Genomic DNA, 23,698 nt, shown 5'->3' on the forward strand with positions numbered 1-23,698 from the left:
TCTGCTTTTGACAAGCTCAGACAAACGTGGCCTATTTAGTATTTTGAAAATTGTAATATGGTATAGAAGCATATAATAAGTGTTAAAATTAAGCATGAATAGTACGTTGTACACAACATGACAAAGTATGAAAAACCCTCAGAGACATTGGTTCTCAATTAATAAACAATATTCTGGTGTTCTCTCATTTTAACAGAGGTGGAAGAAGTACTCTGATCTTGTACTTCAGTGATAGTACTGATACCACAGTGTAGAAATACTCTGCTACAAGTAAAAGTCCTGCATTAAAAACCTTAAGTATAAGTACATGCTGTGACAACAGCAACGTTATACAACGGAGACTGAAAGTAGTCGACGTAGCGTTAAGTGCAAACACGACGACTTTATGATTCATATGAAGCTTGTTCATTTATCATTCTGTCAATGTGTGTATGTAAAGTAACGTTAGTGTGTCCAGAGTAACGTTATATCTAACCTTACTGCTGATGTAAGCTGCTGATATACCGTAGTTAACGCTACATTAGACATTAATGTTAACTAACAACGTGATGCTTTCAACCTAAGGAATGTTAAGTTTCGTTAGCTTGTAATTCATCCGAATATACCGCAGCAGCTCGACACAATAAACTGAGGAAACACGGCTAATGATAACTTTATAGCGCTCACACAAGCAAGAACGCGTCACACAGCGCCAGGATACATTATAATAACATGTTGGTTCATTGTTAATAATGTTACGTTAGCTTGTAGTTCATCCGAAAGTACCGCGGCGACACAATAAACGGGAGAAACACGACTAACGTTAACTTTATAGCGCTCACACAAGCAAGAACACGTCAGACAGCGCCAGGATACATTATAGTAACATGTTGGTAATCTTTATTTATCTAAATATAACTCACCGTTTGGCGTAATGTCCACACAGCGTAGCTCAAGCTCAAGTCGATGTGAAGTGTAGATCATCCAGACCAACAGTGACAGAGTGGCGAAGGAAACAACAACTCCTCTCCTCGGAAAAAGGGCGCCAAACAAACAATAGCGGCCAAAGATATATTGCATCCGTAGTGGTTCAGCACTACCATAGAGAATGAATGGAAACGTGTTTAGGGCGCTTTAGCTAAAGAATCCCCGGGTGCCGCGCGGGGGCAAGTCGCGTATAGGTGGCATACACTGACAGCCAATGAAATTGCAGACTTATTAACGCTGTCCAGGGTGCTGAAAACGCCGCTCTGGTCCAGCAGTTTTCTCCTGAATATTTAAGAATAATTATCTGGAGCAGGTTCGAATCCCACTTGGTACAAAGTCTGTGATACATTGTCAAAGATAATGAGCTATTTGGGAATCAAGAAATGTGAGCCTTAGTTTGTTATTTACTTCTTCTGATTATCATTAGGTAAGTCGCGTTTAGGTGGCATACACTGACAGCCAATGAAATTGCAGACTTATTAACGCTGTCCAAGGTGCTGAAAACGCAGCTCTGGTCCAGCAGTTTTCTCCTGAATATTTAAGAATGATTATCTGGAGCTGGTTCGAATCCCACTTGGTACAAAGTCTGTGATACATTATCAAAGATAATGAGCTATTTGGGAATCAAGAAATGTGAGTCTTAGTTTGTTATTTACTTCTTCTGATTATCATTAGATTAGACTAGTCTGGTTATATCAAGTTCTTGACTTACTTAAAGCTATTAACCAATTATATTACAGAGTTTTCTTCCTATGTGTAACATTTAAATTGCAATTACTTAATTACTTCAATTAGAGACTTTACTGTTCACTATAAATTATTAATTTATTAATGAGACATGTAGACATTAGTGAATGAAATGTATTTATTCAACCACAACTGTAACAGTAAATATTCAACAGAGCCCATATTGCAAGGTCACACATATATCACACAAAAATGTAAGGTAAAGTAAATATAATATTGTATATAATAAATGTAATAATTATTTACATGAGCAAAATATACAGTATATACAGTGGAAACCGGTTACAGTGATCACGGTTGCATTGATAAACCGCTTATATGGGGCAGTGGTGGCCCTCCCTCATTACCACCACTGAGGTGCCCTTGAGCAAGGCACCCCCAACCGCTCCAGTGGAGTTGCTCAGTGACCAGCAGATCAGACTGTGGTTGTACTGGGCAGCTTCCAGGTGTGAATGTGTAACTGTGTGAATGTGATCAGGGCGTTCCTGAAAAAGAGAGCATTGCCCTCAGTGAACCTCCCCCTGAATAAAATAAAGGTAAAAACAAATAAATAAAATATGGATCAAAAAGCTTGGGACAGAATCATTCCTATGCAAACTGCTGTTTAAATAATCTGCTTATAGTGATCAATTTGACCCGGACAGACGTGATCACATGGTAAAACACTCCCCCTCGCTGTCTCTCATTTTCCCCTTTCAACTTCCCATCTCTTTTTTTCTCTCTCATAAAAAGCAGACACCTGGAACTCCTTCCAGGTCATCTCCTTCTCCATGCCCTGATCTTTGTAGAGGGAAAAGACTTTAGCAGGGCAGTAAATGTACTTCCCTGCTATTCCAGGGAATCCAGTGTGAATGTGAGGACTGTTTGGGCCCTGTTTCAGTTCCATCTTACAGAACCGACACTTGCGACCTGTCTGTGGGGAGTCAGTCCTTTTCCTCTTCTGCTGTCCTCGCTCCTCCACCCTTTTTTTTGTGGCGTCCAGTTCCTGCTGGAAGAACTTTGTAGCTGCAAAGTCTTGAAAGGGCATTTTGGGGTTTGTCAGACCTTCAGCACCATAAGCCTTGAAAACTTTAGTGGAGCAGTAGAAATATCTGACAGGACCTTGCTGGAAGAAGAAGTGGATGGAAGAACCATCATTCTCATACCTCGACTTTGGCTGGCCACAGGAAAGACATGTTTTTGTGTGTGCCTTCTTTTGCTGTGGTTGTTGTTGCTGAGGCTGGTGTTGGTGCTGCTGTTGGATTTCCATTATGTTATGAACAATTTTCTCAATTGATGCTTGCGTTAGAGGTGTGGCAAGGGTCTGAACAGGTGGAGGTGGGTTAAAAACTGCAACAGGCATGGTAACAACCGGCACAGTGGTAGTCTCACTGCCCTCTGACAGAGAGTGCCAGAGTTCCTGCCTCTCTTGCAGTTTTTCGGGGCTGGTGTTTAAAGAGGAGCTGGTGTTTAATAATTTACTGAGGTGCTTTACGTACTGTGAAATATGTAGTTTGGTAGTTGGGTGGAGCATGCTGTTTGGGTCTGTACAGGTGTTGTGAACTAGAGCAGCATAGTCCTGGTCCACAAGCTTGAGCATGTCCTTCTGCCCACGGTGTTTGTTCAGCAGGTTGTCAATAACCTGCTTCATAGGGGCAGGCCAGCGCTTGTGGTCCAACACAAATACCCTCCCACCAGTCTTCACAGGTCCAGTGCGAGCTCCAGTTGGGGAGGACAGCAGGGGCAGAGATGGCGGAGATGTGGTTTCTATAAAAATAAAAGACGGAGTACAATAAATCATTCTGGCACACAGAAGGGGGAAAACCCCAATTCATACACTCGCATGGGTGAAAACATTTTATACTTTGTCAGATTTTTTAGATAATGGCTCATGGCTGACTGGTATGTTTATGTAAAAGTAGATTCATTAACACATCAAATAAGGCCCTCATATTGTCTCATCTCTAAGAAAAGAAAGATGCAACACATCTATTAAGGTATTTACTAAATAAATATGATTGAAATCCAGTTACTGATGCTGAAGTTTTGTCAAGTACTTTGTCTGTCTGTCAAATGTTTACCTGGCTCTGTCTGAGGCTCGGGAGTTGCACTTGGAGTCACTTCTGGTTTTACTAGCCAAGGTCAGCAGGAGGGCATGCAGCAAACTGAAACAGCTTCTGTGGTGCCATGGAGGATGACTGAAGAGGCTCAGACTGGGCAGTGAGCTGGCTGCTTTGCGGAGGTGGATTCCGGTCTGTGGTAGAGTCGGTCTTGCTCCTGTGCTTGTCCCAGTCTAGAGGAACTGGGCGGCAACCAGGCTCAACATACTCCAAGCCAAACTTCTCTCCAGTGTCTCTGTTAGAGAGTTGAAAAGCAGGATATTTCACGTGCCCCAACACCCGTTCAGAGACTGCATTGAGCTCTGCCATCAACGCTGGATCAAAGACAGCTGGGAGGTGGACACCTGGCTGCTTCAAGTCCACCAGACGCTGGTAATTCCACCGCGCCACCCCTGTCATCCCCTGTGCCTGAAACAGCTCTGTGGAGACACGTGTTCCAGTGACCCACTGAGCCTGGTGGAAATGGTATCCCTCCTGCTGGGATGTGCCTCTGATGGGGATCCAAACAGGAACTCTAGCACCTTCACCCTTCACATGATTCAGCTGCACTGTTCCTCCATGTCTGTACAAGATCCCACCCTCCACCTCAGGATCACTCAGGCAACCTCGCAGGATGTGCACACGCTGAATCCGCCATGTCTTCAGCATAGAGGGCTTGAAGAGAGGAGCACCATTTGGATCACACGTGAGGTGAAAGTGCTGGAAAACTCCCTCGACTCTCTTGATGAGCTCCTCAGGCAGTGGAATTCTGGTCCTGCAGTGCTCGCGAGTGTGTGGCTTTGTTGGGTTGGCAGGCTGAATTCCACAGAAGGCATAGGCGTCTTTAAGCCTCTGCAGGTCTTCCTGATCCACCACAGAAAAGGCTGCAGACAGAAACTGGGCAAAAGAGCTGTACAGAGGATGGTGCTCTGACACACACTCCCGGAGAAACCGCCTCAGACAGTGGAACAAGTCCAGCTTGATGGTCATGTTTGTATTGAAGTCTGATCGTGATGCACAGACGTTCAGCAGGTTACCAGAAGTGGCCTCAGCAACAATGGCATCAGTTGTCCTCCAAGCATCCCAGTTCAGATGCTCTCCTGCACAAGATTCTGCCACCTTAAATGCTGCACAGCAATCCCTGAAAGAAAGAATGGAGACAAATATAGCCATGAATGTTAAAGCAGTCATATCAATCACTATGTGCAGTCCAGTGTATTCACTCATGACAATATAATTATTCCTATGAGCTGAATGAATGCAAAGGGATTTTCTTTCATCGAACTGGAAATATGAAATATGAAAAGCAATGTAAGTTGTGATTATGAGCTGTTCATGTCACCAATAATAGAAAAAAATATTGATGATAACGTACCTGTCTACCCACTGGTATTGTGCCTTCTCTAGGCCTGCAGTGCTGTAGCGGTGTGCTAGTCCCTCGTACAGGGGCTTGAGGGACTTCTCTGTCTCAGACTGCACCATCACCCATGAAAGGATCATCCAGTTCTCATTCATGACCGCATATGATGACATGGTCCCGGATGAAAAGGTGACCTTCCTGGCAACTTTCCGTGTGTGGTCTGAGCGGAACGCCTGTCCAAAGGTGCCCTGCAGAAAGTTTTTGATGGCATCTTCCTGGTGTTGATACTCATGCAGCAGGCAGTCAGTCAGGTAGTGTGCAGACACAGAGATCCCGTTCCAGCCATCTGAATCCCCGTAGTCCCCGAAGGGAGCTGGCTTGGTTTCCTGTCTTATGAACTGAGTGATGGTTCTTTGGTCATACCTCCCTGCCTCGCCATCCATGGTGTTTTGGCAGCTGAGGAGGTAGGCCAGGTGAGCACGTTCGTATTTCAGGTGCATCATCTCCATGATCTGCTTTGTCATGTCGGTGGGTGAGTTACCTGTGCGTCTGAGCTCGTCCATGACCGATTTACAGATGGCCTTTTTGTAGGTCAGTATTGCTGGCAACAGGTTTGTGAACCTCTTTGGAAGCTTTTCCAGCCACAGTGGGTTGTCAGCATACCACCTCTTCCGGCAAACTTTGCAGCACAGCCTGGATGACAACAGGTAGTACTGTCCAGTGATGCCAACAATCACACGAGGCCTACCAACACCTGCAGAGGTAACTTGAGGCTGAGCACAACCTTCAATACATGGCAGAGTGTCGTTGTTCCTCAGCCTCGCCATCAAGTTGTCATTCTCTGGCTTCCATATGAAAAAGGGATGGAGCTGAAAGTACTTTGGGGATGGAAGATCAGAGATGCTGTCAATTAATTCTGGCTGGGGAGGGAGACGCCACAGTGACAGCATCTTCATGGGGTTGCGCACAGGAATGGAGCCTGGCCAGAGACCCAGGGATTCCAGCTCTGTCTTCATCCAGATCCTCTGCTGCTGTGAACAGTTCCACTGACTGACATCATGGTCATAGCCAGGAAGCTGTGGAGGAGGACAGCTGGGGACAGCTGATGGCCTGGGTAATGGCTGACCTGGTCAGGCAAGAAGAAAGACATAGCAAATTATTAAGATTGTGTGTTGACTTGATTCTATCTCTTTGACACGCACACAGCCAAATCAAGAACATTCAAATACTTACTTTGAGCTCTTGGCGGTTGCAGCGGCGGTTGAATGGGCTCTGCAGACGTCTCAGGAGAAATCGGAAGTGCCTCTGACACTATATAGAATATTAAACATTTCATTATTATTCACAGTACGATAAATAAAAAACTTGACTATGACATTGTGCACCAGTATCTGATTTACATCAATGAGAACAGTTCCGATGGACACTACATATGGATATTTTTAAGATGCAAATACAGTTAAAATAATACACACCTGGAACAGTGACAGTTGTCTCTGTTGGCAAGGGTCCTGGTGTTTCTGGCATCAGGAACATCAGCTCCTGAGGAAGGGGCACAGGTCTCTTTACCATCGGCAGAGCAGGGGCTGCAAGGAGATAAGGACCACAAAAAGTAATCAATTATTGGTTTATAACGGACATAATCAGAGGGAATATGACAGAAAGGTTTAAATGGATAAAAAGAAATATAATGCATTTACCATCTACTTGTGAACCCTTCAGTTCAGTTGGTGTGGACAGTGTAGCAGATGGTACTACAACAGAAAAAATCTTGTCAGTCATTTATATTTTGACAATATAAAAAAAACTGGTGTTAGTAAAGGCATACATTATCCATCTTTTACTTCACCTGCTTATCTCAGCCTTATATAGTTAAACAGACTGTTTGTTACATTAAAGTATAAAGAATTTCATTCATACACATGCAGTTTAGTTCTGTATGGATAAATATTTAGTAGTCAGTCATTACAATTTAGCCTAAGCAGGGGAAGCAACATGGCACACTGCAAACACATGCATACAAGTGTTAGTAACCACAGCAGTCCTATATGTATATATATATATATATATATATACATATATATATATATATGTATATATATATATATATATTCATCATATAAGTCTAAAAACTGGAATAAAGAGTGCTACTTACCCTCGCCATGACTGGAATCAATTCATAGTCACTAGGACAACAAGTTGAACAGCAAAACACAAACATGACCAGAACATGGTCAACATGAGAAGGAACGGTTTATGTCATGCTTCGGTTTGGGATAAGAATTCATGGTCCCAGAGTCTCTGTCGACGACAGGACGTTTTTGTTTGGTTAAGAACCTCTTTCTGTTCCCGAAGCCTGTCGTCTGGCAGTTGATGCTGATGGTGCAGAAACAGCTGTAAAACACAAACAAAAACAATTAAATATAAACTATATAGAATACACAATTAATATTAAACAGGCTGAACTGTAAATTATTTTGAATCTTCAGGCAGTAGAAACAAACCAATATAAGACAACAAATGTTTACTCACAGCTCTGCACATGTTGCTTGGAAGGACAGATACCCAGCATCGCTCTCTCCAGCTCTTCATCTTCATCCATCACTGTGATGCAAACAGACAAGAATTAGAATGTACTAAAAATATGGCTTTACTGTACTTAGGATAGTATGAATAAAATCACCACTGAAATAATGGAAGACGAAGTTTACTCCCTTTGGTGTACTAAAATACACTGGATACCATGACAGCATATACATTTTTTTGACAAAACAAATGGAAAACAAGACCCACCCATGGCTTCAGCAGGGGCCTGTGAGGCATGTGTCACCAGAGAGGAGCCAGAGGGGGAGGGCAGCTTCTTCTGCAGGTACACTTGTAGTTTGTGCATCTTTGTTCCTGGAGCACAGCTTTTCCTCATAATAAAGGCTGCATAGCCATCATCCCTGCTGTCCCAAATCTCTCTCCAGGTGCTTTTGGCACGAGAGCCAAAACCAACCAGCTGGTCATCCTCTGATGCTGCTGCTGCTGCTGCTGTCACAACTGGCTTTTGTTTCTCATAATTGAGAAGAGACTGGATTTCTTGAAAGCTGAGGGCATAGCTCACAAATGACAGCAGGCTGTCCTTGCTGTGCCCCCCTGCCATGAACACTCCTGCAGTCTCCTCCTTTTGCTGGTTCTTGATTAGGTAGATGGTATACCCAATGTCATTTTCAAGGAGCCAGCGGAAGGACTTCCCTTTAAATTTCCCAAACTGCAGGATGTATTCTCCAGCCACCTCAGTTTTATCTGAAGCATCCCCTCCTCTTAAAATGATCACAGACAGTGCATTTTTCCTGACCAGCTCCTCCTTCACGGGTGCAGACTTGTCCTGTAGAGAGGGGTTGTCTTTAAGGAGTTTGGCTGCATCCGTTGGATCCTGACGGAGATATCCAAGTGGTCCCTTGCGGAATGTGACACTCGTTCTCCCAGGGAAAAAAACAGTTTTCTGCATTTTACCTGTAATGAAGAAAAGCATATTGATCTATTAATATGTTATAGACAGGCATTGTTTTCATAACAAATGTTAATAGTGAGGGTCTCAAGGGAGAGCAGGAATTAGGAGGTTCACATCTCAGCTCTAGCCCCTTTACTGTCTACATATTCTCACTGTATTTATCAGGGTTTTGAAGAAAAAAAAAATGATATCAAATACCTTTACTTTAATATTACCTTTACTACTTTGTATAGTACCTTGATTAAGTGCCTGCCTTTGTGTATGTCTTAACGATGAGCTCTGGTTGTTGAGGCAGACTATTTACACTTCAAAGATAGACCCCCCCCCCCATGGGTTAAATGCTTTGAACTACCCATGGGAAAGAACTTGAAGGTGAAGGGAGCTCAGCCCCCCCACCCCCAACCAGTGATTCTGACTCAAGTAACACTGAAGTGTGAAGTGTCTTATCCAGCAACGCCCTGCATTCAATTCACCTTTCCTATCCCAAACAGACATGCATTAGACTATATTTGATATATTCTGCTTTTGACAAGCTCAGACAAACGTGGCCTATTTAGTATTTTGAAAATTGTAATATGGTATAGAAGCATATAATAAGTGTTAAAATTAAGCATGAATAGTACGTTGTACACAACATGACAAAGTATGAAAAACCCTCAGAGACATTGGTTCTCAATTAATAAACAATATTCTGGTGTTCTCTCATTTTAACAGAGGTGGAAGAAGTACTCTGATCTTGTACTTCAGTGATAGTACTGATACCACAGTGTAGAAATACTCTGCTACAAGTAAAAGTCCTGCATTAAAAACCTTAAGTATAAGTACATGCTGTGACAACAGCAACGTTATACAACGGAGACTGAAAGTAGTCGACGTAGCGTTAAGTGCAAACACGACGACTTTATGATTCATATGAAGCTTGTTCATTTATCATTCTGTCAATGTGTGTATGTAAAGTAACGTTAGTGTGTCCAGAGTAACGTTATATCTAACCTTACTGCTGATGTAAGCTGCTGATATACCGTAGTTAACGCTACATTAGACATTAATGTTAACTAACAACGTGATGCTTTCAACCTAAGGAATGTTAAGTTTCGTTAGCTTGTAATTCATCCGAATATACCGCAGCAGCTCGACACAATAAACTGAGGAAACACGGCTAATGATAACTTTATAGCGCTCACACAAGCAAGAACGCGTCAGACAGCGCCAGGATACATTATAATAACATGTTGGTTCATTGTTAATAATGTTACGTTAGCTTGTAATTCATCCGAAAGTACCCGCGGCGACACAATAAACGGGAGAAACACGGCTAACGTTAACTTTATAGCGCTCACACAAGCAAGAACACGTCAGACACCGCCAGGATACATTATAGTAACATGTTGGTAATCTTTATTTATCTAAATATAACTCACCGTTTGGCGTAATGTCCACACAGCGTAGCTCAAGCTCAAGTCGATGTGAAGTGTAGATCATCCAGACCAACAGTGACAGAGTGGCGAAGGAAACAACAACTCCTCTCCTCGGAAAAAGGGCGCCAAACAAACAATAGCGGCCAAAGATATATTGCATCCGTAGTGGTTCAGCACTACCATAGAGAATGAATGGAAACGTGTTTAGGGCGCTTTAGCTAAAGAATCCCCGGGTGCCGCGCGGGAGGCCCGGGTTCGATTCCCGGCCAATGCATCACTCATTTAGTAACGTATTGTAAGGCTTGTCAAGTGTTAAAAAACAAAAACACAGGAGTGAAGGTCGGAAGGTCTTTGGTGCCTGTCGTGGCAGCAACCAAAGAACCTGCTGGTGGACACCAACTGTGAAGGAGGCGGTCAAGGTGGGGAATTTTGTACTGTAAGGCTTGTTAAAGCTATGACGTGTTTTTTTTTTTTAAAAACAACCGTACTTTCTTAGACACAATAATGCACCAGTAATACACCTTATATCTGCATTTTATGCAGGCATGAGATGCATATTTGTGTGAAGGACAATCAGCTTTTTCTACTCGTTAAATACAAGAATTTATGCATTTCAATCATGGATTTTGACTGCGTTTTGGGCCTCGTTGGCGCAGTAGGCAGCGCGTCAGTCTCATAATCTGAAGGTCGTGAGTTCGAGCCTCACACGGGGCACATCTTTTGTTACATGTTCACCTGGAATTATCTGCAGTCAGATAAACAACTGAGCCCACAAACTCGCGCTTGGCTTTACTTATCTGTTTTTTCTATGACGGCAGGCAGTGTATAAAGGAGGTTTGCTGTCTTCTAGTTCAGGAAAAGCTGTGTGTTTTAGATAAAAAAAAGAATTTATGCATTTCAATCATGGATTTTGACTGCGTTTTGGGCCTCGTTGGCGCAGTAGGCAGCGCGTCAGTCTCATAATCTGAAGGTCGTGAGTTCGAGCCTCACACGGGGCAAATCTTTTGTTACATGTTCACCTGGAATTATCTGCAGTCAGATACACAACTGATCCCACGAACTCACCACGCTTGGCTTAACTTGTCTGTCTTTTCTATGACAGATTTGGTGAGACATTTTCAACTCATACCACAACAGATTCTACCAAGATTTGATCAATCCAAGGTCGCTCTACTACCAAGAATTGCGAAAGCCAATCCCAAAAATCCCCCAAAATTGCTGCAACAATTTATGAGACATAATAGAGCATCCCCATGGCTATGTTTGTTGCAGCAGTTTACAATGCTTACCACGATTGCAACTATTTACAATCGCAAGGCAAACAGCGGAAATTCGGCGTTCATGTTCTGAAGTAATCTACAAAGAATGTGTGCCTGCACATATTTGATTGGCCACCGTGGTGCCTCGCTGGAGATCGGCGAGTTGTGGTCTGGCAAAATGAGCCCAATTCAACTTGTATCCCTTCTGCATTGACACCCCCGCTGAGTCGGACCGGCTCCGTTCTAATGAATGACGGAGCTGTGGTGGAGTTCTTCACACAGTGTCTGGACCCTTAATGGGTATTTCTATGTGGGAGTCAGTTAAACAAACTGTGTTCATAGTAATGAAGGTGCAACAGTGGGGCTCTTTAATGTGTTTTTAATAGATTCCTCCTTAAGTATGACACTTAAGGCTTCATTTCTCCTTAGCTGAGGGACTTAGTTAAGAGTGTTGCACAGAATCTCTTAATTAAGGAAAAACATAAAGACATTTATTGGCTTGAAAGAGATTTTACAGCGGTAATATTCTATAGTTTCCATGGAGACCGTTTATTCGCACTGTCAGAGGAGGTAAAGATTATACTTCTGGAGTAATACAATAAAAGAAGGCACACACACAAACTCAGTCTCATCATTCCTGTTCCAAGGTCGTCCCTGACAGTTTAACGTCATAATTCACTCATTCACTTTTGTGAAAGTGCTTTTGTCTAGAATTGACTAAACGCAATGTAACCAAAGGATGAAGAGTAGGAGAAAAATTAGCTTCAGTGTCTTAAATGTGTATTTCTGCGTGCTGTGCAGGGCGGCAGAGCATAACGTGGAGCTCCCTGCGTTGTTGGTGTTCCCATCCTGGGGGACACTCACTTGTCCCTGAACGCTGCACTGCTGCATCCACTGGTAAATCAAACTGCGCTCATTCTATTCCATTTAATTCTAACTGTCAACTCAGATTTGTCTGCCATATCTTCATTCAGCTCTTATGAAATTAAATAGCCGTAAATAAATGACGTGGGCGTAACTTCTGGGAAGTTTGTCGAGGCTGAGATGGAATCGTTCACAGTATGTCACAGATAACACGCTCCATATGTGGAGCTTGGACGTGGTTTCCTCGATACATCCAAGAGTCACGTCTGAGTTTACATTTGCTCTTTTAAACAACTGCAATGATGTGGAAACAATTATTTTTAACCCATTTGTGCCCGTGACTGAAACCTTTTTTAATTTCCACTCACAAATGTGAAGAGATTTTCAAAATCGGTCAAAACCGTTCTGCTGAAAAGTGAGTTTATCTTATCATACTATATTCAGTTTTTGGGACTACTGTTTTTGTTTTTAAAAGTGGAAAATTCCTAGAATAAGCAGTAAAAATGTAGGTTTTTTTTATTATTTTCAGTACACACTTTTGAGGGGCTCCTATATCTATATTTTCCATATAAATAAAAGTAGCACAGAACTATTATAAGTCACACAGCAGAGGCCTGTACTACGAAGCATCTTATTGGGTGTCTGTACCAAATTTCAAGACTTTTGACCAATTAGAACTAATGTTGTGGCATTTTTCCTTATTATACTAAATATTGGGCAAAAATGAGTTAATGCAGATGTTGCTCAACAAGACTAGTTAATCTCTTCTTTAGAGTGTTTATTATGCTGTTTTGGACTGATGAATTTTGCTCCAGAGTAGTTTATGTTGCTATGAAGGTAAATAGTATTTTAACCACCTAAATCCTACTGGTGAAACTCATTGTGGGGCACTTTGGATGTAAAGTCCAAACAATAACCAAATGTCCCTCTAGGTGGTGATGTTGTCCTCGCTTTTATCACAACTGGAATGCAGCAAGGTCTAATGAGTCCATCCAGTTAGAAGCACAATTTCTTTTATAAAGAAAGTAACATAACATAACAACTGCTGCCTCTAACTTGCTTTGTGCTGATACTAACAAGCAGGTTTGATGCCATCAGCTGGGTGTAGCAGCTGCAGTAATAATCACTGATGTGTAAATCTCAGATATTTGGCAGAAACTAGGCTTTGTGCTGGCTTTTTATGAGCCGAACTTTGATTTATTAATGTGCACATTTTAACTCTCCATCTCCGTTTTGTCTCCAGCCCGAGCTGACGGTGGAGAGCCTGCCGTCCTTCCTCTCCCGGGGTGAAGCCCTGCTGCTCCTCTTCATGGGAGAGGAGGACAAGATCGGGCGGAGGCAGAACCAGGCGCTGCTGGAGGAGATGAGAGGGGAGAGGATGGAGCCATACCTGGCCTGCTGGATCTACTTGTACGTACATAAATCAAAATGAAAGCCCTACTAGATGACCCATCCATCCATCATATATTCGTATGTTTCTTTTCTCCGTCTGTGTTCCAGTGTCCGTGCTCCCGCTAGTATGTCCGTCCTGGGGTCATACCTGGACTCCGTACCCCCCCTCCCTGCTCTGGTCCTCGCCAATTTGCCCTCTGGAGGTGAAATCTACCAACACGCCCATCGCAGCCTCCTCTGTGCTGCAGTGGCTGAACAGGGCTTTCATTTCAAAATAAAAGCCCTCAAGCGTTTTTTTCTGCGGACAGAATTCTTTCATCAAGGCTTTTAATTCTGAAATATTTGCAGGACAGTGTTGTAGAACAATTGTGGGTTATACCTATTATTTACAAATTACCACACGTTTCTTTACCTTTCTCTGTCTAAAATAAATATAAATGACATTTATAATTAAATTAAATGGCCATTATGAAAGGCAGCCGGTCTGAACACCCGACGTGTGAATCACGCAGACCGCCACCACATGACCACCGCCACATGACCGCCGCGACATCTCGCCCCATCACATGAACCTTTTCTGCAAGGAAACAAATGACATCAGCCTCAACCATGGATGTATTAAGCATTGAGATAAAATAGAATTGCAAGAACATATGGAGCAGTGTGTCATGTGAATGACTTCACACGGAAAAAGTAAAAAAAGAGCTGATAAAATAGACGTGACAGTCACCCTCCTATGGAAATTTATACAGTATATGTCCTTTATTGAGGCCCATATGCTCCATAGAGTTTAAAGGCAGACTGTTGATCCAGCAGTGACAGGATCCAGCTTGTGTCTTTCCTCTCCGAGGAATTTGAGCGGTATGTGAAGAGGCTTTGAGTTGAGCAGCTACTCATGTAACCAACATAAAATGGGCCTTTAAATGAAGGTGATGATTGTTAGGTCTTTAAGCCTCAACAGTCCACAGCCATTAACCCTTGACTTTTGAACTCTGTAGCGGGTGCAGGTGAGGGCTGAGATAAGACGGGTCTTGCTGTGACTCGTCCCCGTCTATCTGAACCAAAGGATTTGTCATGCAGCGCATTCCATCCATTCTCTGTGGAGAAACTACAGACCTGCAACCTTTCGAGATGCATAGGCTTCAAGTGTCCTCTGTTTACGTCCTGCTGGGTCTGTGTCTCCAAAACGCTTCTTTTGACTGGAAGTGTATACCTAATGGCTTTCAAAAAAGCATTGGACTGTTACTCTCTGGACTGAAGTTTATTTTTCAAAACGTACTTGTCATTTAGGGCTGCAACTAATGATTATTTTCATTGTCGATTAATTTCTCGATTAATAGATTAGTTGTTCGGTCTATAAAACGGTGAAAAATGTCAATCAGTGTTTCCCAAAGTTTAAAAACAATTTTTTGATGTATTTATTGCAGAAGTAGACAATGGACAGTGAATAGACAGTTGAGTGGACAATTGTCAGGCGATTAATTTAATAGTTGACAACTAATTGGTTAATCGTTGCAGCTCTTTTGTCATTTGTCTAAAATGTGTTTTTAAATGCTGACTTCTGGATTGAATCTGTCACTTTCTAATTTTCTGGCACTCAATATATCTTCGAAGTAGAGAATAATTATCTTGATTACTTTGTAAATGTTGAAGTCAGAGTTGTTTTTCATGATTATAAATTTAACGTCAGGTGGTTTAATGCAGTGGAACATTCTATGGAGGCCAAAAGTGCTTTTTATGTGGCATTAGATTAAATGCCAGTGTTTATTTTTTATTCCAGTGTCAAATTGCACATTATAATTATCGATCTCTATCTTTGTAGGGATGATCGGCGAAGACAACTAGCCTCCCTCTCCCGACTTCCTGAAAATCATTGACATGCAGGACCCCAACTCGGCCAAGCAGCAGACTCCTACAGAGGAGGAAGAGGAAGAGGTGACTGTGGAAGATGATGCATGTGTTTACTGCGACTGAAAAGTGACGCAGAGGGGTCTGACAAAGCATCAGTATGTGACGAGTTGGGATGAGATTATGAATATTATTTATGTTCTTTGCTCATTTATCTATTTAGTTATTTTCTTTCCTATGTTTTCTCTTAGTTTGCTGCCTTTTTTATTTATTTTTCCTTCTTTCCCAACATCAACATCACCTTGTCCTCTCATCCCCTGACAAAATTTTGTCCTGTATTCACTGCTCTTGTCGTCCTGTTGTTGTTCTGTTAATGTGTTGTCTTTTTGTCTTGCAGTTAAATAAAAATAAATAAACATTTCCATTTAATTTCCTGGTTTCTAGCAGCGGTGGTTTTGCGACCGACTCCTGGTGAACTCTGGTTTGACTGGCTAAACTGACAACTCCTTTTTAAAGATGCAACCTGCAGCATGTACAGTATGTGTCACCCTGTTGGTCCGTGGTGTCAAATTCTTCCCCCTTTTTCTTCGGTTTAGCTTCCAAGTTCTGAAACTGAGTTGCGGTTTCTCTGAATAATTTATTTGAAAACGTCACACGCGAACGTTCAGGTCTGTTTCCACTGCCAGGAATTCAACATCCTAATCAGTCATATGATCAGAACAGCTCGTACGCTGTTACCTTATCTGCAGATTTGCCACAGTAGTACTCTAACTGTCACCACATCTGCCTTCCCTCTTTAATCACACCATGCGTTGAAATTGCACTGACTTTAGGTGAAGGATATGTATGAAATGATTCTGATGTTATTTTCCCCCATCTTTCCCTCTCCTGTCCCGTAATGTCAGTGGCATCATGGGATGTCTGTGTCATTTTTCCCGGCAGTTGAGATGCAGAACAAAGGAGGTGGAGTAGGTCAGTATGATTGGTCTGCTTTGATTATTACGCTGCTTTCAGATGTGGTTTCTGGGACCTTGAGTTGTTTGAATCAATTAGCCTTTCAGTTAAAAGGGAACATACATAGTAAACCATGTACTGGAGGATCTGAAGGGCTCTTGCGGGTTAGGGCGGATTTTGTTTTGAACATGTGAATCTACAGCTTTAATTTTTGTCCAATTACTGGCTGAGCCGACGGACTGGGCATATGATCCAAGGACTGGCAGTTTAGTTTGTAAGTTGGTGTTTTTTATGCTGTAAGGGCTGAAGTTGGCACGCCATCAGGTTCAATTTGGACCGCAAGATGTAAGCGTCATTTTTTTTTAATTAAAAGGCCCGCAGTATTGCAGACGATCCCTTTAAAAGACTTTCTTTCGGAGAGTGTAGCAGGCTAAGGAATCTATTGATACCAACCACGTCATGTTAGCTTGTCGTGAAGGAGCTTATAACGTTTTTTTCAAAGAGGTCCCTTGACCTCTGACCTCAAGATATAGGAATGAAAATTGGTTCTATGGGTTTCCACGAGTCTCCTCTTTACAGACATGCACACTTTATGATAATCCCACACACTGGAAGAAGTTGAACTGCAGCAAAGGGAGAAATCTAGGTGAAAGGTGAAAGGTCAAGTGTGTGGTGGTGGTGGCTGCCAGACGAATGCATTGAAAGAAGAAGAGGCATCAAAGGTGGGTTCCATTACAATAGAGAAGCAAAGATATATGACACAAAGATATTCACTCTACAAAGATAGATGACAAAGACATTCACTGTACAAAGATATATGACAAAAAGACATTCACTGCACAAAGATATTCACTGGACAAAGATATATGACAAAGACTAACTGTACAAAGATATATTCATATTTGTGTCATCTATGTACAGTGAATATCATGGTGTCATTTATCTTTGTACATTAAATATCTTTGTGTCATCTATCTTTGTACAGTGAATATCTTTGTGTCATCTATCTTTGTACATTAAATATCTGTCATTTATCTTTGTACGGTGAATATCTTTGTGTCATCTATCTTTGTACATTAAATATCTCATCTATCTTTGTACAGTGAATATGGTGTCATCTATCTTTGTACAGTGAATATCTGTGTCATCTATCTTTGTACATTAAATATCTTTGTGTCTATCTTTGTACAGTGAATATCTTTGTGTCATCTATCTTTGTACATTAAATATCTTTGTGTCATCTATCTTTGTACAGTGAATATATTTGTGTCATCTATCTTTGTACAGTGAATATCTTTGTGTCATCTATCTGTACAGTGAATATCTTTGTGTCATAATCTTTGTATATAAAAAACGCGTGAAACAGCGCCCCTCTTGGTTATAATGGCTGGTACATGTTAATCAATCTGTGGTTAAAAAACGGTATTGCACCCTTACAGAAGTCTACTGATGTTAGGTGAGCTCTAGAAGGTAACCCGGAAATTGCGAAATCTGACCTGAGATCTGCGAAAAACTCTCGCGAGACTCACTCCCCGACGCGCTACTATGCTAGACAAACCTTAACCATCTCGCGAGAGTTTATCCCATTTCGCGCGTTCCCTTTTACACCACCGTTCGGTGAAGTTAATTAGCTAAAAACTAAAAGCAATTAACAAGATGGGTTACTGTCATGGCACGGCAAAACTGAAGAAAAGAAAGTCTAAAGAGAAGTGTGAACCCCGTCAAGAAACAACTAAATGTTAGTAGTATTTAATGAAACAAGTTTGAAAGTTTTTAAATGATAGCTAACGTTAGCTAACGGTTTTTGTAAACCTAGTTACGGTTAGCTAGCTAGTAGCCATGGAGACAGGAGAAGAGGAGTCATGGCAACATGGAGACAGGAGAAGAAGAGTCATGGCAACATGGAGACTTCACTTAAATGAAGGAAAGGAGACTTGGACTTCGAATAACGTGAGTCACATACACCCTCTGTCTGTCTGTCTGTCTCTCTGTCTCTGTCTGTCTCTCTGTCTCTGTCTGTCTGTCTGTCTGTCTGTCTCTCTGTCTCTGTCTGTCTGTCTCTCTGTCTCTGTCTGTCTGTCTGTCTCTCTGTCTCTGTCTCTGTCTGTCTGTCTCTCTGTCTCTCTGTCTCTGTCTCTGTCTGTCTGTCTCTCTGTCTCTGTCTGTCTGTCTGTCTGTCTCTGTCTGTCTGTCTGTCTCTCTGTCTCTGTCTCTGTCTGTCTGTCTGTCTGTTTCTGTCTCTGTCTCTGTCTGTCTGTCTGTCTGTCTCTCTGTCTCTGTCTGTCTCTCTGTCTGTCTGTCTGTCTGTCTCTGTCTGTCTGTCTGTCTCTGTCTGTCTGTCTGTCTCTCTGTCTCTGTCTGTCTGTCTGTCTGTCTGTCTCTCTGTCTCTGTCTGTCTGTCTGTCTGTCTCTCTGTCTCTGTCTGTCTGTCTGTCTGTCTGTCTCTCTGTCTCTGTCTGTCTCTCTGTCTGTCTGTCTCTCTGTCTCTGTCTGTCTGTCTGTCTGTCTGTCTGTCTCTCTGTCTCTGTCTGTCTGTCTGTCTCTCTGTCTCTCTGTCTCTGTCTGTCTGTCTGTCTTTGCTAGCTAACTGTTAACTGTCTTTTACTAGCCTTGCTAACCTAGCTGTGTCTTTCTGTGTCTTACACTCCTTGCTGTGTTCATGTTGATATTATAGAGATGACATACTGTACTGAATTTATATTGAATAATTTAGTAGTTTAGTATTTATTGGTTGCATATTGTGCACCCTCAGCCTGGAATTTGCTCCAAAATGACCTAAAAATCAAGGATCTGGTATCATTAAACATGTTTAATTTAAAATGAAGGCTTTAGAAGCAGACTCTATGGTTTTTAGCCGCCTTTCTGTACAGCTGACTCCCAGAAAAGTTCTTTTTTGTCCCCCCATTTGTCTTTAGATAGTTCTCTTTTAATGCACATTTTAGTGCTTTTAGTGTTTGTGAATTGTATTTTATCTCTATTTGTGTCTGCAACTTTGTGTTGTTGCTGCTGACTGTCTTGGCCAGGTCTCCCTTGGAAAAGAGGTTCTTAATCTCAATGGGACTAACCTGGTTAAATAAAGTTTAAATAAAATAAAATAAATAAATCTTATGTAGGCTAAAGTTACCTGTTATGTTATTAAGCTGTGCTGTATATTGAGTAATGAGCTTGGCTAATTTTTGTATGGCAACCATATATCTGATATAAGTAAGTGTAAGTCATGTATTTAATACATGCATTGATACTTTTTGATGTCAACATAAACTTTTAGATTTTCTCAGTATTCAGTACTGATACCTGTATCAGACTATAAGCTTTGTAGTATATTTTTTATGCTAATACAATACATAAGAATACGCGTGTAAGTCATGTATCTATGATATGTGCATTGTTTCTTTGTTTTTGCTGCTGTCTAAAAGTTAAGTCGAATGGTTTATTGTATTACACCACCATGAATTTCTTAATTTAGCACATAGTTTCAGAGTTCATTTAACTGGCCCCCTGTATCTTTAACCGGGTCTGAAAAGTGAAGTCAATGTGGAAGTGCATTAAAGTGGCAGTAGGCAGTATATTTTTGGCATAATTGGGCAAAAATTCCACAATAACGTTTCAGCATATTGTATTCTTTTAAGAACAATTTGGGGTGAAAATCCACTCTAAAATGACAGATTATTTTATGTATTGAGAGATTATTTAAGAAATATTTCAAACCATTTGATCAGAAATGCATTGCAAAAGGCCAAGATAACTGACAGAAGGCCGTCCTCAAATAGCCAATGATTCATGTCTTGGAGTGGATTTCTCCTTCATCAAGTCAGCTTGCTTTGCGTTGTTCAAGTCGATCAGTGTCAAAGCTGTAGTGAGCGGAGCAGGAAAACACGATTAAAAGCCAAGGTAAAGCAAATCGATGTGTGTTTATACATCGCAGACGTCTAGATTTCCCTGTACAGTATCTGTTTAGTTTCTCCAGCAGAGCCAGTGATTAAAACAGGATTAAATCCTGAGGTTCTGCCTCAGTTATCCTGTCTGGAAAAAACATTTCCTAATAAAATAACATTATGTCAGAGTTCAGGGTTTAAAGAGCTTATTGATCTCAACTCGTGTGTCAGAAAGTGAAATAGCTGCTGTCGCGGAGTTTTAACAGTTAGCTCTCCTGCTGATTGCAGATTTTGGATTGCAGGGTTTAGTGTCAGAAGTGTGTGAGTGAATGCATTTCCTGCATTTACATACATTTACATAAATTTAGCAAATGACATATTATGAAAATGGCGTTTGTGCTGTTCATAATAATAGTGCTATATTCAAAAATTGGAAATGCTGTGTAAATTGAAGAATTATTAAAGCACAAGTCTTACTTAAAGGGACAGTGTGTACGATTTAGCGACATGTAGCAGTGTGGTTTGCAGATTGCAGCCAACTGAGTACCCCCAAAGAACGTACACTATATTGCCAAGAAGTGAAAGTCAATTGTTCGTTCCATTGCAACGTCTGCATCCAGCTGCAAAATCACTGGCATACACAGGCTGTGTGAGCCTGTGTATGCCTTTTTTATCCGAGGGTCGCACACACACACACATGCGTGCGCAAACAGACGAACATACAAAGTAATTGCATTTGCCGCATCCCGGAAAAACCTGAGTCAGCGCAATCCATCAGTCGGGAAATGATCCTGCGTAGGTCAAATATGTAACTAGATTGTGGACCAACCTCCCACCCCTGAGTTACATGTGAGTTATAACATTAGCGTAAGCAGACCATGTATATTATTCAATTTCTGAGGGACAACACACACACACAGGCCTGATGCCTCAAGCGGTGCATTCACTGTTAACCTTTGCAGACAGTTTCATGTCTTTGAATCATACTTTTTATTGTTTCCTTAAGAAAAATGACTATAACAGTCTAAACCATAACAAAAACTGTAATATGCACATATAATAACGGATAGTAACTGTAAATTCAGAAGCAAAGTATTTAAAACTAGGGCTGCACAATTAATCAAAATTAATCAAAATCGCATTATTACTGCAATTTCCAAATCGCAGTAGGAGCAATATTTGTTAAAAGGAATATGTGTCAAAATACAATTTTAGATTAGATATAATGGTGCTGCAGAGATGTCCTGGCATACACATCATATTCTAGACTTAACAAAACATCTTTGTTTGGTACAAATCCCCGCAAAAATCACACCATAGCCATTTTTATATGTTTTTTAATGAAAATGAGAATAATGTTGTAAAAATGATCATTCCCTCTAATATCGCAAATCATATCGCAATTGCAATACCAGTCAAAATAATCACTGTTGGATATTTTTTTCAAAAACAGTATATAATAAAATATATATAATATAATAAATAATAATAACAATAATAGAAAAAAATAAATATGAAATATAAAAAGTAAAAATTCTAAATATAATAAATTATACACTTTAAATAATTAATAAATATAAATAAATATAAATCAATAAATCAATAAAATAAATTGACACACCAGAATCCCAACACTTTAGCGTTGTTCCCGAAAAGCTAACATGACATGGTTGTTACCGATTGATTCCTTAGATTTTTTAGTTTTATATGATACCAGTATATTCAGTCTAGCTTTAGAACTTTGTCCGCTACAACTTCTGAAAGACAGAATGGATACTTCAAGAGATAGATAAATATGTCGATACTTGACATTTGTGTATCGATACAATATTGCTACGCAAAATATCGCGATACTACGCTGTATCGATTTTCCCCTACCATTACAATACATTGAGTTTTTGGTCCACTGTTGTTAGCCAGCATGGCTAATGCTGACATACATTACCATACATTATCCTAAGTGAAAGCAGACTATTTCAGTTAAGCAAAAAGGGCAATTTCACATAAACTGTTGTTCCTTTTGAAAAAGTTTCAGCTGTTGCACAACACAGACCACAATGAGTCACCACAATCTGTGAAGCAGCTTTACAGGAGTCTGCATCAAAAGCAAGCGTAAGTCAGCACACATGCAGGCACGTGTGGCTTGATTATAAGGTCAGTGCACGCAATCGCACCGAACCGATGGCATAATAGCACCCAGATGCACGAGTGCAAAGATGACGGGGGAGGCAGAAACACAGCAGAGACATGAGAAGATCATATTTGTCTTGAAGGTGGTTGGTTTCATTGTGTCTGATAAGTTTGCATCCTCATGACTGATCCTTCACATTCATGAGTCTCTCATATCTACGTCATTAATGTGTATGACATCCACAATGATCCCGGCCATCTGGGAGCAGGCTTTCAGAGAAATGGAGCTTTGTTGGGAATACTTTTTAGAACGTGACTGTGTCTAGTGTGTGTGTGTGTGTGTGTGAACTTGATGTTCCTGTGTGTGGGAATATATACTCAGAGATTGTGATCAAATCCTCAACCATGATTTCACTAAAACTCCTACGGGACATTCCATAATCTGTGTTCTCACAGACACACACGCACACACGCACACACACACACACACACACACACACACACACACACACACACACACACACAGAGGATCTCATTGCTAAAGCCAGGCTGCATTTCTACATGACAGCACAGAAGGAAATATTTACAACTCAAGTAAGAGTGAGCATAGCTAGCTGGTCTGGAGACTGACAAGATAGCTAGCTAACGCCTGCTCTCCTCCCGGCGAAGTAGTCTCCTAGTGGCGAGGAGTGAGGCAGAGGGACCGTTAGACCCAGCCCACTGCTGGGCTAATTTTCTGTGACCATCGTCGCATGAAAGCATGGTGGAATTAACAAGCTAGCTAAGTAGCCAGCCGTCCGACCAGCGGGATGATGGCCAACGGCAGCGCTGTAAAAATAAATTGAGGGCATATGAATCTTTGGATGCCTATAGTTAACTATCCTACAGTAAAGTAAAGCGTTTCGGAGATGGTTGCTAATAGTTTAGCCTTATGCCAACCGCAGCTGTGAGCCATAGCAACATTTCCTCTCCATCTCTGAAACGCAGATATTGTCTGTCGCACTGTCTGAAAAGACCATAACTGCATTTACAAGTACTAAGGGTAAATAAACACCTCAGGTCGCGGTGAGATGGTGAGACGCGAGCCTGCATGGAAGCGGTGCAGACAGCTGCATAGATTAAAATGAGATTTCTGAGCCTGCTGCTGTTGTTACCTATGCCGTTAGTAGCTAGCTGCTGCAAATGACTCCGAGGCTGTCGGTACTAGTTGCAGCACCAACCAACACCGAGCCTGTGGTGAGTGGTTAAAGCTTCTCAATCATTTTCCAGCAGTTATTTTTGGACAGATTGTCAAATAGTCTTTCTGGGTCC

The 23,698-nt window shown here is 41.4% G+C and overlaps 2 protein-coding genes, 1 long non-coding RNA gene and 2 other non-coding genes across 6 annotated transcripts in view; 4 read left to right on the top strand and 1 right to left on the bottom strand.

The window, feature by feature from the left end:
- Positions 1–15,852, top strand: part of LOC119483941 (thioredoxin domain-containing protein 16-like) — a 46,921-nt gene extending 31,069 nt beyond the window's left edge. The window contains exons 2-4 of one of the 2 annotated variants that reach the window (XM_037762448.1): positions 13,432–13,598; positions 13,689–13,783; positions 15,403–15,852. In XM_037762448.1, the coding sequence (XP_037618376.1) occupies positions 13,432–13,598; positions 13,689–13,783; positions 15,403–15,425 (285 nt within the window). In that variant the 3' untranslated portion in view covers positions 15,426–15,852. The remainder of the gene's footprint in view (positions 1–13,431; positions 13,599–13,688; positions 13,784–15,402) is intronic. The other variant, XM_037762449.1, reaches the window with a different exon arrangement.
- Positions 1,818–10,155, bottom strand: LOC119483939. The gene is made up of 6 exons (XM_037762446.1): positions 10,069–10,155; positions 6,852–6,905; positions 6,627–6,737; positions 6,385–6,462; positions 5,411–6,277; positions 1,818–2,172 (listed from the first exon to the last, which is right to left on the bottom strand). Exons 1-6 carry the CDS (start codon positions 10,127–10,129, stop codon positions 2,129–2,131), a joined length of 1,215 nt encoding a protein of 404 aa, XP_037618374.1. The 5' UTR covers positions 10,130–10,155; the 3' UTR covers positions 1,818–2,128.
- Positions 10,707–10,779, top strand: trnam-cau. The gene has a single exon. It is a non-coding gene; the product is annotated as a tRNA-Met (tRNA).
- trnam-cau lies at positions 10,991–11,063 on the top strand. The gene has a single exon. It is a non-coding gene; the product is annotated as a tRNA-Met (tRNA).
- Positions 15,853–18,277: 2,425 nt separating the features above from the next.
- The window catches only part of LOC119483618, a 48,985-nt gene continuing 43,564 nt past the window's right edge, over positions 18,278–23,698 (top strand). The window contains exon 1 of the long non-coding RNA XR_005205758.1: positions 18,278–18,332. This is a non-coding gene — a long non-coding RNA (uncharacterized LOC119483618). The remainder of the gene's footprint in view (positions 18,333–23,698) is intronic.

This window comes from Sebastes umbrosus, chromosome 24, assembly GCF_015220745.1.
Source record: "Sebastes umbrosus isolate fSebUmb1 chromosome 24, fSebUmb1.pri, whole genome shotgun sequence".
Classification (NCBI taxonomy): Eukaryota; Metazoa; Chordata; class Actinopteri; order Perciformes; family Sebastidae; genus Sebastes; species Sebastes umbrosus.